At 37.2% G+C, this 14552-nt stretch overlaps 1 protein-coding gene across 1 annotated transcript in view; it reads right to left on the bottom strand.

Moving 5' to 3' along the window:
* APLF (aprataxin and PNKP like factor) overlaps positions 1 to 14552 on the bottom strand; it is a 105962-nt gene that overhangs the window by 45473 nt on the left and 45937 nt on the right. Inside the window, 4 exon segments of the mRNA XM_023224018.2 lie at positions 334 to 515; positions 13690 to 13716; positions 13719 to 13818; positions 14134 to 14281. Coding sequence (XP_023079786.2) covers positions 334 to 515; positions 13690 to 13716; positions 13719 to 13818; positions 14134 to 14281 — 457 coding nt within the window.

The following is a 14552-nucleotide window of genomic DNA, read 5'->3' as shown; positions in this document are numbered from 1 at the left end:
AGAAAATGATGGTTAAATGCAATCTGAGAACAACCACCAATGGAATAAGAGAAGCCAGGTTTTCAGAACAGAGGTGCCAAATTATGACCAGAGTGAAGTGGTCTCCCCCTTTTTTTTCCAGTCTGAAAATTTCTAAATTTTCAACAAATACTGTATTGAACAATATTATATTAAAGATTAGTTTCAGTAAGCCTGAAAAAATTGGGCTAATTTTTGTCTTCATAAACTCAGCAACAAAAGGCAGCTTTGATTTCTCCTTATATAGCATATTATTAATTTCTATCTAAAACACCTAACGAAGAAACAATCAAATAATGAATTTTTAAAAATCACCTTGGATGAAATGGTAGACTCTTCCTGATCAGTATTTTTGTACTTTTCTCCTGTATCTTGTTCTGCTGATGTATTTTCTGAACTTCCTGATGAAATTAATTGCCTTCTTCCTTACTGTGTTGTGTTTAGTTGGGTTTTATCTTTGCAGATTTCTCCTTTTCCACTTCCCTGGATTACATTACCTTAAACACATATAAAGAAAAAGAAGAAAATTATCTTCTATATCTTCAAATGTCAATAATCTATACCAAAAAAAGAAAAAAGAAAAAGGATTCGAGACCAGTCTGGCCAACATGGTGAAACCCGGTCTCTACTGAAAATACAAAAGATAGCCAGGTATGGTGGTGTGCACCTGTAGTCCCAGCTACTTAGGAAGCAGAGGCATGAGAATCAGTTGAACTCAGGAGGTGGAGGCTGCAGTGAGCCAAGATCACACCACTGCACTCCAGTCTGGGTGACAGAGTGAGCCTCTGTCTTAAAAGAAAAAAAAAAATGGAGCTTCCAAGATGGCCGAATAGGAACAGCTTCAGTCTCCATCTCCCAGCGCAAGCGACACAGAAGACCGGTGATTTCTGCATTTTCAACTGAGGTACTGGGGTCATCTCACTCGGGAGTGCCAGACAATCCGTGCGGGTCAGCTGCTGCAGCCTGACCAGCGAGAGCTGAAGCAGGGTGAGGCATCGCCTCACCTGGGAAGAGCGAGGGGGAAGGGAGTCCCTTTTCCTAGCCAGGGGAACTGAGACACACAACACCTGGAAAATCGGGTAACTTCCACCCCAATACTGCGCTGTAACACCGGCACACCGGAGATTATATCCCACACCTGGCCGGGAGGGTCCCACGCCCACGGAGCCTCCCTCCTTGCTAACACAGCAGTCTGCGGCAATCTAACCGCAAGGCAGCAGCGAGGCTGGGGGAGGGGCGCCCGCCATCGCTGAGGCTTAAGTAGGTAAATAAAGCCGCTGGGAAGCTCGAACTGGGTGGAGCTCACAACAGCTCAAGGAAACCTGCCTGTCTCTGTAGACTCCGCCTCTGGGGACAGGGCTCAGCTAAAGGAGCAGAAGACTGTGCAGACGCGAACGACTGTCTGACAGCTTTGAAGAGAGCAGTAGATCTCCCAACACGGAGGTTGAGATCTGAGAAGGGGCAGTTTGCCTGCTCAAGTGGGTCCCTGACCCCTGAGTAGCCTAACTGGGAGACATCCCCCACTAGGGGCAGTCTGACACCCCACACCTCACAGGGTAGAGTACACCCCTGAGAGGAAGCTTCCAAAGCAAGAATCAGACAGGTGCACTCGCTGTTCAGCAATATTCTATCTTCTGCAACCTCTGCTGCTGATACCCAGGCAAACAGGGTCTGGAGTGGACCTCAAGCAATCTCCAACAGACCTATAGCTGAGGGTCCTGACTGTCAGAAGGAAAACTATCAACCAGGAAGGACACCTATACCAAAACCCCATCAGTACGTCACCATCATCAAAGACCAGAGACAGATAAAACCACAAATATGGGGAAAAAGCAGGGCAGAAAAGCTGGAAATTCAAAAAATAAGAGCACATCTCCTCCTGCAAAGGAGCACAGCCCATCGCCAGCAACGGATCAAAGCTGGTCAGAGAATGATTTTGATGAGATGAGAGAAGAAGGCTTCAGTCCATCAAACCTCTCAGAGCTAAAGGAGGAATTACGTACCCAGCGCAAAGAAACTAAAACTCTTGAAAAAAGAGTGGAAGAATTGACAGCTAGGCTAATTGATGCAGAGAAGGTCATAAACGAAATGACAGAGATGAAAACCATGACACGAGAAATACGTGACAAATGCGCAAGCTTCAGTAACCGACTCGATCAACTGGAAGAAAGAGTATCAGCGATGGAGGATCAAATGAATGAAATGAAGCGAGAAGAGAAACCAAAAGAAAAAAGAAGAAAAAGAAATGAACAAAGCCTGCAAGAAGTATGGGAATATGTAAAAAGACCAAATCTACGTCTGATTGGGGTGCCTGAAAGTGAGGGGGAAAATGGAACCAAATTGGAAAACACTCTACAGGATATCATCCAGGAGAACTCCAAGACACATAATTGCCAGATTCACCAAAGTTGAAATGAAGGAAAAAATCTTAAGGGCAGCCAGAGAGAAAGGTCGGGTTACCCACAAAGGGAAGCCCATCAGACTAACAGCAGATCTCTCGGCAGAAACTCTACAAGCCAGAAGAGAGTGGGGGCCAATACTCAATGTTCTTAAAGAAAAGAATTTTCAACCCAGAATTTCATATCCAGCCAAACTAAGTTTCATAAGTGAAGGAGAAATAAAATTCTTTACAGATAAGCAAATGCTTAGAGATTTTGTCACCACCAGGCCTGCCTTACAAGAGACCCTGAAGGAAGCCCTAAACATGGAAAGGAACAACCGGTACCAGCCATTGCAAAAACATGCCAAAATGTAAAGACCATCGAGCCTAGGAAGAAACTGCATCAACTAATGAGCAAAATAACCAGTTAATATCATAATGGCAGGATCAAGTTCACACATAACAATATTAACCTTAAATGTAAATGGACTAAATGCTCCAATTAAAAGACACAGACTGGCAAACTGGATCAAGAGTCAAGACCCATCAGTCTGCTGTCTTCAGGAGACCCATCTCACATGCAGAGACATACATAGGCTCAAAATAAAAGGATGGAGGAAGATCTACCAAGCAAATGGAGAACAAAAAAAAGCAGGGGTTGCAATCCTAGTCTCTGATAAAACAGACTTTAAACCATCAAAGATCAAAAGAGACAAAGAAGGCCATTACATAATGGTAAAGGGATCAATCCAACAGGAAGAGCTAACTATCCTAAATATATATGCACCTAATACAGGAGCACCCAGATTCATAAAGCAAGTCCTTAGAGACTTACAAAGAGACTTAGACTCCCATACAATAATAATGGGAGACTTCAACACTCCACTGTCAACATTAGACAGATCAACGAGACAGAAAGTTAACAAGGATATCCAGGAATTGAACTCATCTCTGCACCAAGCGGACCTAATAGACATCTATAGAACTCTCCACCCCAAGTCAACAGAATATACATTCTTCTCAGCACCACATCACACTTATTCCAAAATTGACCACATAATTGGAAGTAAAGCACTCCTCAGCAAATGTAAAAGAACAGAAATTATAACAAACTGTCTCTCTGACCACAGTGCAATCAAACTAGAATTCAGGACTAAGAAACTCAATCAAAACCGCTCAACTACATGGAAACTGAACAACCTGCTCCTGAATGACTACTGGGTACATAACAAAATGAAAGCAGAAATAAAGATGTTCTTTGAAACCAATGAGAACAAAGATACAACATACCAGAATCTCTGGGACACATTTAAAGCAGTGTGTAGAGGGAAATTTATAGCACTAAGTGCCCACAAGAGAAAGCAGGAAAGATCTAAAATTGACACTCTAACATCACAATTAAAAGAACTAGAGAGGCAAGAGCAACATATTCAAAAGCTAGCAGAAGGCAAGAAATAACTAAGATCAGAGCAGAACTGAAGGAGATAGAGACACAAAAAACCCTCCAAAAAATCAATGAATCCAGGAGTTGGTTTTTTGAAAAGATCAACAAAATTGACAGACCGCTAGCAGGACTAATAAAGAAGAAAAGAGAGAGGAATCAAATAGACGCAATAAAAAATGATAAAGGGGATATCACCACCGACCCCACAGAAATGCAAACTACCATCAGAGAATACTATAAACACCTCTACGCAAATCAACTAGAAAATCTAGAAGAAATGGATAATTTCCTGGACACGTACACTCTTCCAAGACTAAACCAGGAAGAAGTTGAATCCCTGAATAGACCAATAGCAGGCTCTGAAATTGAGGCAACAATTAATAGCCTACCCACCAAAAAAAGCCCAGGACCAGATGGATTCACAGCTGAATTCTACCAGAGGTATAAGGAGTTGCTGGTACCATTCCTTCTGAAACTATTCCAATCAATAGAAAAAGAGGGAATCCTCCCTAACTCATTTTATGAGGCCAACATCATCCTGATACCAAAGCCTGGCAGAGACACAACAAAAAAAGAGAATTTTAGACCAATATCCCTGATGAACATCGATGCAAAAATCCTCAATAAAATACTGGCAAACCGGATTCAGCAGCACATCAAAAAGCTTATCCACCATGATCAAGTGGGCTTCACCCCTGGGATGCAAGGCTGGCTCAACATTTGCAAATCAATAAACGTCATCCAGCATATAAACAGAACCAAAGACAAGAACCACATGATTATCTCAATAGATGCAGAAAAGGCTTTTGACAAAATTCAACAGCCCTTCATGCTAAAAACGCTCAACAAATTCGGTATTGATGGAACGTACCTCAAAATAATAAGAGCTATTTATGACAAACCCACAGCTAATATCATACTGAATGGGCAAAAACTGGAAAAATTCCCTTTGAAAACTGGCACAAGACAGGGATGCCCTCTCTCACCACTCCTATTCAACATAGTGTTGGAAGTTCTGGCTAGGGCAATCAGGCAAGAGAAAGAAATCAAGGGTATTCAGTTAGGAAAAGAGGAAGTCAAATTGTCCCTGTTTGCAGATGACATGATTGTGTATTTAGAAAACCCCATCGTCTCAGCCCAAAATCTTCTTAAGCTGATAAGCAACTTCAGCAAAGTCTCAGGATACAAAATTAATGTGCAAAAATCACAAGCATTCTTATACACCAGTAACAGACAAGCAGAGAGCCAAATCAGGAATGAACTTCCATTCACAATTGCTTCAAAGAGAATAAAATACCTAGGAATCCAACTTACAAGGGATGTAAAGGACCTCTTCAAGGAGAACTACAAACCACTGCTCAGTGAAATCAAAGAGGACACAAACAAATGGAAGAACATACCATGCTCATGGATAGGCAGAATCAATATTGTGAAAATGGCCATACTGCCCAAGGTAATTTATAGATTCAATGCCATCCCCATCAAGCTACCAATGAGTTTCTTCACCGAATTGGAAAAAACTGCTTTAAAGTTCATATGGAACCAAAAAAGAGCCCGTATTGCCAAGACAATCCTAAGTCAAAAGGACAAAGCCGGAGGCGTCACGCTACCTGACTTCAAACTATACTACAAGGCTACAGTAACCAAAACAGCATGGTACTGGTACCAAAACAGAGATATAGACCAATGGAACAGAACGGAGTCCTCAGAAATAATGCCACACATCTACAACCATCTGATCTTTGACAAACCTGACAAAAACAAGAAATGGGGAAAGGATTCCCTATTTAATAAATGGTGCTGGGAAAATTGGCTAGCCATAAGTAGAAAGCTGAAACTGGATCCTTTCCTTACTCCTTATACGAAGATTAATTCAAGATGGATTAGAGACTTAAATGTTAGACCTAATACCATAAAAACCCTAGAAGAAAATCTAGGTAGTACCATTCAGGACATAGGCATGGGCAAGGACTTCATGTCTAAAACACCAAAAGCAACGGCAGCAAAAGCCAAAATCGACAAATGGGATCTAATTAAACTAAAGAGCTTCTGCACAGCAAAAGAAACTACCATCAGAGTGAACAGGCAACCTACAGAATGGGAGAAAATTTTTGCAATCTACTCATCTGACAAAGGGCTAATTTCCAGAATCTACAAAGAACTCAAACAAATATACAAGAAAAAAACAAACAACCCCATCAAAAAGTGGGGAAAGGATATGAACAGACGTTTCTCAAAAGAAGACATTCATACAGCCAACAGACACATGAAAAAATGCTCATCATCACTCGCCATCAGAGAAATGCAAATCAAAACCACAATGAGATACCATCTCACACCAGTTAGAATAGCAATCATTAAAAAGTCAGGAAACAACAGGTGTTGGAGAGGATGTGGAGAAATAGGAACACTTTTACACTGCTGGTGGGATTGTAAACTAGTTCAACCATTATGCAAAACAGTATGGCAATTCCTCAAGGATCTAGAACTAGATGTACCATATGACCCAGCCATCCCACTACTGGGTATATACCCAAAGGATTATAAATTATGCTACTACAAAGACACATGCACATGTATGTTTATTGCGGCACTATTCACAATAGCAAAGACTTGGAATCAACCCAAATGTCCATCAGTGACAGACTGGATTAAGAAAATGTGGCACATATACACCATGGAATACTATGCAGCCATAAAAAAGGATGAGTTTGCGTCCTTTGTAGGGACATGGATGCAGCTGGAAACCATCATTCTTAGCAAACTATCACAAGAAGAGAAAACCAAACACCACATGTTCTCACTCATGGGTGGGAATTGAACAATGAGCTCACTTGGACTCGGGAAGGGGAACATCACACAATGGGGCCTATCATGGGGAGGGGGGAGGGGGGAGGGATTGCATTGGGGAGTTATACCTGATATAAATGATGAATTGATGGGTGCTGACGAGTTGATGGGTGCAGCACACCAACATGGCACATGTATACATATGTAACAAACCTGCACGTTATGCACATGTACCCTAGAACTTAAAGTATAATTAAAAAAAAAAAAAAAAGATGAAAAGAGGAAAAAAAAAAAAAAAGAAAAAAAATATGCTAACTTGGAAACACTTATGTGCAAATCTCAGGAAGTATTAAGCAGCAAAATGGCTAAGAGCTCCAGGCCTGCATTCTACCAGGCTGAGATGCCAATGGGGACTCCATCCCTTAACTATTTCATCTCACCTTTCTGAACTTTGGTTTCATCATCTGGATAATGGGAATTATAATTCATGGAATTATTAGGAGAAGTAAATGAAGATACGTAAACCATCTAGCAGAGTACCTGATATATGTTATTTTTTTAATTGTAGAATTGAATTTCTCTAACAGAAAATCTGACTTATAGCTATCCAATGAACTTTACATATATTACTTTTTTTTTATTATTATACTTAAAAGTTCTAGGGTACATGTGTACAACATGCAGGTTTGTTACATATGTATACATGTGCCATGTTGGTGTGCTGCACCCATTAACTCATCATTTACATTAGGTATATCTCCTAATGCCATCCCTCCCCCCTCCCCCCAAAATAGGACCCAGTGTGTGATGATCCCCTTCCTGTGTCCAAGTGATCTCATTGTTCAATTCCCACCTATGAGTGAGAACATGCAGAATTTGGTTTTCTGTTCTTGCGATAGTTTGCTGAGAATGATGGCTTCCAGCTGCATCCACGTCCCTACAAAGGACACGAACTCATCCTTTTTTATGGCTGCATAGTATTCCATGGTATATATGTGCCACATTTTCTTAATCCAGTCTGTCACTGATGGACATTTGGTTGATTCCAAGTCTTTGCTATCGTACATATACTACTTATTAAACCCTAACATCCACATCCACAGTGAGGAGTTAAACTTAAACTCATTTTTTTTTTTTTTAATGAAATAGAGTCTTGCTTTATCACCCAGGCTGGAGTGCAGTGGCACGATCTCAGCTCACTGCAACCTTCGCCTCCCTGGTTCAAGTAATTCTCCTGTCTCAGCCTCCTGAGTAGCTGGGATTACAGGTGCGCACTACCCTACACCTCGCTAAATTTTGTATTTTTAGTAGAGATGGGGTTTCATCATGTTGGCAAGGCTGGTCTTGAACTCATCTCAGGTGATCCACCTGTCTCAGCCTCCCAAAGTGCTGGGATTACAGGCAAACCCAAAATAACCCAAACAGGGAAGTGACTTCTACAGACTCTGCCGATGAAGTAAATAAATCTCAGTAACAATGGACATTGTATCCCATAAAATACTTACCCAAAGTTTAATGCAGTTGGTAAACCTAAGTCACTATCATATTTTGTTAACAAATTAATAACTGTCCATGGCAAATTGTCCTTCTCCTCTGAGAATGATGTCTTCATGAAGGCAGAAACTTTGCATGCCTTGTTCACTGTACCTCCCTTGTCTCCAGTACCTTCAACTGTGCCTAGCACAAAACTGATGCTCAATAAATATTTCTGACTAAATGAATTTTGAACATAAACAATTTGTCCAAAGATTCCCTTAAGAGCCAGGATATAGGTATGTAAAGCAATCTGTAGTCATTATTCTAATGTTCTAAAGCAGGGATTAGCAGACTTTTTCTGTAAAAAGCCAGAAAGTAAACAGATTAAGCTCTGTAGGCCATACAGTGTCTATCAGTACTACCCAACTCTCTCTTTGTAACATGAAAGCAGTCACAGACAATGCACATATGGTTGACCATGGCCATGTTTCAATAAACTTTATTTACAAAAACAGGCAGTGGGCCAAATTTGGCCCATGGGCTGTAGTTTGCTTAGTCCAGTTCTAAAGGACATTCAAGTAGCCTGAAATAACATTCCCTCATTCAGTTCAGGAAAGAAATGCCAATAGAATACTGTTCATATTATCAAACAGGAAAATCAATTGAACCAATATAAAAATAATATATTTATCAAATGAAACTGAGGAATAAACTATTATAATAACTAAATTTTAACTAGATTATTTAAACATTCATCATGAATCTAAATTAGAAAATAGTTCATATCATTTTTGGAAACTGTCGTAAACAGGACTTAATAGGACTGTGTAGCTTGGTACAACAAATGACCAAATGCCGTAACCGTTATGAATTAAACCAAGTGACATATTGAACTAGTGGTATTGCTGATTATGCTAAGAACTATAGTAAATTAAACAAGATACAGCTTCTACACAAATGGTAGTTTATATATTCCAAGTGTCACACATGTACCAAAAATTCTAAATTAAAACATATATATATTTAAAATACTCAGTTCTTCAAAACTCCAAATTCTTTACTACAAACTGCCTCTAGGGACTAGAGCTAATTTTTTTTTTCCTGCACGAGAAGCCATTTTGGTGTTATTAAAATGCTCTTCACAAAGAATGTATAAAAAACGAATAGCTTAAAATGGCTAACAACAATCTTTATATCTGGTATGGCAAATATTCTTCTGAAATCCAAAATAGGTACAGTCAAGTGATAGAAACATAAAAGAAATTAACTATTACTACAAAACAGCTTGATTTTAACTATTACCAATGGCACTTATATGAGCTATTACACTAATACTACATGAATGATAGCTCAATTATTTACATATATATGTATCATTAAAAATACATCCATCCAATCTTACCCTCTAGAGGAACTACTCTCAAACAGCTATATTAACTATTGCATGTGTATACTTCTCAATTTTTTTCTGTGTTTAAGCAGATATATCTACAAATACATATGCATAAACATATACAGGACTAAAAGTACAAATGTTATTATTTTGGTGGTTTACATACCTAGGATTGCAATTTCTGGGTCAAAGTGTATTGTATATTTAAAAATTTAAGAGATACAAATGATTTTGAAAGGCTACATTAATTTATACCTCCACAAGTAATGTTCGATAATACTCCTTTCTGCCAACAGTGGATATTATCAATTGCTTAAATGTTGATAAGTTAATGAACAAAAAATGGTAACTAGTTGTTTTCAATTTACATTTTCCTACCTGATAGTAAAGTCATAACACTTACTACGCGTATTTATTATTCTGTAGTATGTCACACATAATGCCCAAAATTTCTACTGAGTTTTATCTTTTTTGTTACTAAGTAGACAATTTTCTAAAAACCTTCTTTTGTAAGTGTGGTAGATAATGTATCTCAGTATATTGTTTGGCAGGCTATTATTTGCCTCTGACTTTATTTATAGTGTCTTTTGCATAGAAGTATTTTTCCTTTTTATTTAGGTAAATCTATCAATTTTTCCCTTAGGATTCCAGGTTCCCTATCATCTTAAGAAAGTGTACAGGAGTAATCAAAATATTTTTCTCATACTTTCTTCAAATGCCTTGTTTTAATATTTATATTAAGACTATTAATTCAATAGAAATTTGTTTCTGAATATGGTATAAAGTAGTACTTTAACATTATTTTCTTCAAAATGGAGAGACAATTTTCTCAACATCATTTATTGAATAATATACCCTTTCTCCATCAGTTTGAACTGGCATGTGTTTATAAATTAAATGTATTTTTTTATCTGTTTCTGCATGTTTCATTCTTTTTTTTTTTCTTTTTTTCTGGTCTAACTTACCTATTCCTCTGCCAGAATTATCAACTACTAAAAGCAGGCATCAGGCCCAGATCAGGAGAGTTCCATGAAGAAACATAATTTTTCAATTATTCAAATTGTCCCTGACCATATATGCAAATAATTCAGTGCTCTAACATTAAAATCTCATATAGAAGTCACACATAAAGAAAAATACAGACGAACCATAATATAGATAAGAGATGTCCTAAACCAAATATTAGCAAATTTAATCTAACAGAGTATAAAAATAAAAAGTTTTGAAAAGACTGAACTTATTCCAGGAACACAAGCATAGTATATTACATTAGGATATCTACCAATATCATTACTTACATTAACACATGAAAATGCAGAACTATTTCTATACCAATACATTTTTAAATAATTCAAGTTATTCCTGAAAATAAAATGTAAAAATAAAGTGAACTATGCTAAACATGATATAACTATTTATCAGAATCTAATACCAACCATATAAAAATGCTAAAATATTAAGAGAATTTCTATTAAAATCATGAACAAGAACAGACCAATTTTAACCATTTTTATTTAAAGTTTATAGGGTTCAGCTAATAATACAAGAAAGCAGTAGATAGATCAGAAGAGCCAAAATTACCCTAATTCTATAGGTAATATGATTCTACAGCTAGAAAATATAAGGTTCAAAAACTACTAAAATTAAATAACTTGGCCAAGTTGCTGGAAACAAAGTAAACAGATTAACTAGCACTTTACGTAAATGTAAGTACAGTTTGAACTGTAGTCCAATTAAAATAATGTATAAATGATCAATATTTATAATATGCATCAAATTGCCATGATGAAAATATTCACAGTACAAAATTAAATGCAAACCAAACAGTTGGGGGACTAGTTCAATCTTCATCAGCATGTGCCACTTTTTACAACTTCATGTTGGTAGCTTAGAAGATGCAGGAAAAGGAGCTCTATAGAATAGCATGATACCAGTGAAAATATAAAAGTTCCTTTTTCAATCTACCAGGAGTATCCTAACCTAAGAGTTAAGATTAGTCTTGTGGCCTCGAAGGCTGAAGGAACAGAGATAACTGGAGATCAAGAAAGAGGAGACTCTGAAAACCTTTGCCTAAATATATTTACTCCTCCATCACTAATGGACATTTAAAAAAATTCAGCCCAGGCCTAAGAAACTCATGACAACATCCAAGAGCTAGTACCTGAGACATAAAAAATAAAATAAATTCGAACTATATTGGCTGTCCACTTTCAACACTTCTATTCAACATAGTACTGGAAGTCCTAGCCAGAGCAATCAGACAAGAGAAAAAGTAAAGGGCATCCAACTCAGTAAAGAGTCAATAAGTCAAACTGTCACTGAGTCAAACTGTCACTGTTTGCCAATGATATGATCATATACGTAGAAAACCCTAGAGATGCATCCAAACAGCTCCTAGAACTGACAAATGAATTCAGCAAAGTTTCAGGATATAAAACCAGTGTACACAAATCTGTAGTACTGCTATACACCAACAGTGACCAAGCTGAGAATCAAATCAAGAACTCAACCCCTTTTATAATAGCTGCAAAAAACAAACAAACAAACAAACAAAACAAAAACAAAAACAAAACTTAGGAATATACCTAACCAAGGATGTAAAGGACCTCTACAAGGAAAACTACAAAACACTGCTGAAAGAAATCACAGATGACACAAACAAATGGAAATATATCACATGCTTATGGATCGGTAGAATCAATATTGTGAAAATGACCATACTGCCAAAAGCAATCTACAAATTCAATGAAATTCTCACCAAAATACCACCATCATTCTTCACAGGACTAGAAAAAACAATCCCAAAATTCATGTGAAACCAAAAGACAGCCCAAAGCAAGTCTAGCCAAAGCAATACTAAGCAAAAAGAACAAATCTGGAGGCATCACATTACCCAACTTCAAACTGTACTACAAGGCTACAGCCAGCAAAATAGTATGGTACTGGTATAAAAACAGGCACATAGACCAATGGAACAGAATAGAGAACCCAGAAATAAAGCCAAATAATTACAGTCAACTGATCTTTGACACAGCAAACAGAAATATAAAGTAGGGAGAGGACATCCGATTAAAATGGTGCTGGGATAATTTGCAAGTCACATGTAAAAGAATGAAACTGGATCCTCATCTCTCACCTTATACAAAAATCAACTCAATATGGATTAAAGACTTAAATTTAAGACTTGAAACTATAAAAATTCTAGAAGATAACATCAGAAAAACCCTTCTAGACACTGGCTTAGGAAAAGACTTCATGACCAAGAACCCAAAAGCGAATGCAATAAAAACATAGATAAATAGATGGGACTTAATTAAACTAAAAAGCTTCTGCACAGCAAAAGAAATAATCAGCAGAGTAAACAGACAACTCACAGAGTGGGAAAAAATCTTTGCAAACTATGCATCTGACAAAGGACTAATACCCAGAATCTACAAAAAAAGACAAATTAGCAAGAAAAAAACAAATAATCCCATCAAAAAGTGGGCTAAGGATATGAATAAACAATTCTCAAAAGAAGATATACAAATGGACAACAAACATATGAAAAAATGCTCAACATCACTAATTATCAGAAAAATGTAAAGCAAAACCACAGTGCAATATCACCTTACTCCTGCAAGAATGGCTATAATTTAAAAATCAAAAACATAATAGATGTTGGTGTGGATGTGGTAAAAAGGGAACACTTTTACACTGCTGGTGGGAATGTAAACTAGTGCAACCACTATGGAAAACAGTGTGGAGATTCCTTAAACAACTAAAAGTAGATCTACCATTTGATCTAGCAATCCACTACCGGGTGTCTACCCAGAAGAAAAGAAGTCATTATATGAAAAAGACACCTGCACATACACTTTTATAGCAGCACAATTCGCAATTGCAAAAACATGGAACCAGCCCAAATGCCCATCAATCAATGAGTGGATAAAGAAACTGAGATATATATATCACATAATAGCACTTGTTAAATGAAAAAAAAATAGGGTGGTATTTGATAAATGGCATAAAGTAATAGCCTATGTTTTAAATTAGACTTCATGTTCACAACTAAAAACAACTAGGCTAAGCTATACATTTACACAACTATTTCTCCATAGAAATAGTTTATAGTTTTTCTTCAGAAAAGCTTTCAAATTCTATTTACTGTTTTCTTGAAAGTCAGCATTAGTAGAAACAAAAACCTACCTCCACTGATTGCTGGTACTGAAAGGTATCACTTAAATGTTCTGCTAACATCCAAGCTGGAAGGATTCTTTTCCTCTCGGCAAGGATTCGCTGCTGCTTACTGAAGTCTCTGTTTTCACCTATGAAAGACTAAACAGGCACCTATAAATTACTAAAAATAAACACATGTCTTTAATGAATTTGCAAAATACTTGCTTTGCAGAATACTACCATTAAAATACCCATATGCAACTGTAGACTGAGTTCATCAAATTTCTTGAACAAAGAAATTATTTCTATTAAGTGTTGGATTACTGCCATATTCTCTAGAGCTTAACTTAAAATCAGCAAAAGTAGATAAATGCTAGCAATATTATCATAATAGGCCTAATTTCAGTTGTCTTTTCTGCCTTCATCATAATTTGAAGAACATGTTATAAATGGATGAGATCTCAAATTTCTCACCACACTATTTGTGGGAGTCAACTGGGTCTTGGATATTTCTGTGCTTCCTTCCAGTTGTGAGGCACCAGTAGTTTCATGAGGTAAATTAATCACGGGGGATTTTGGTGTTTCATTCAATATATTATCTTCATCAAGCATTTTACAGTTTCTATAAGATAAAACAGAAAATTGTCTTTAATTTTAACACTCTTCTGCTGCCTTAGAACTACATCTAAGTTATGTCCCTTTTCTCAGACTTAGCAAAAACAAAAAAGCAGATTATAGTATATTAGAATAAAGTATATAGACTAGAATATGTTCTTTATTTCCTACCTGCTGTATTGCCATAAAATACATCAATCTTTCCAAATCATGGGCCTAGAAACCACAATTATTTTTGAGATGTGTGTCAGCCATCTTTCTTAAGGCTTAAGAGCTCT

The sequence above is a fragment of the Piliocolobus tephrosceles genome, chromosome 15 (genome assembly GCF_002776525.5).
Source record: "Piliocolobus tephrosceles isolate RC106 chromosome 15, ASM277652v3, whole genome shotgun sequence".
NCBI classification, from domain to species: Eukaryota; Metazoa; Chordata; class Mammalia; order Primates; family Cercopithecidae; genus Piliocolobus; species Piliocolobus tephrosceles.
This window is presented reverse-complemented; position numbering and strand designations above follow the sequence as displayed.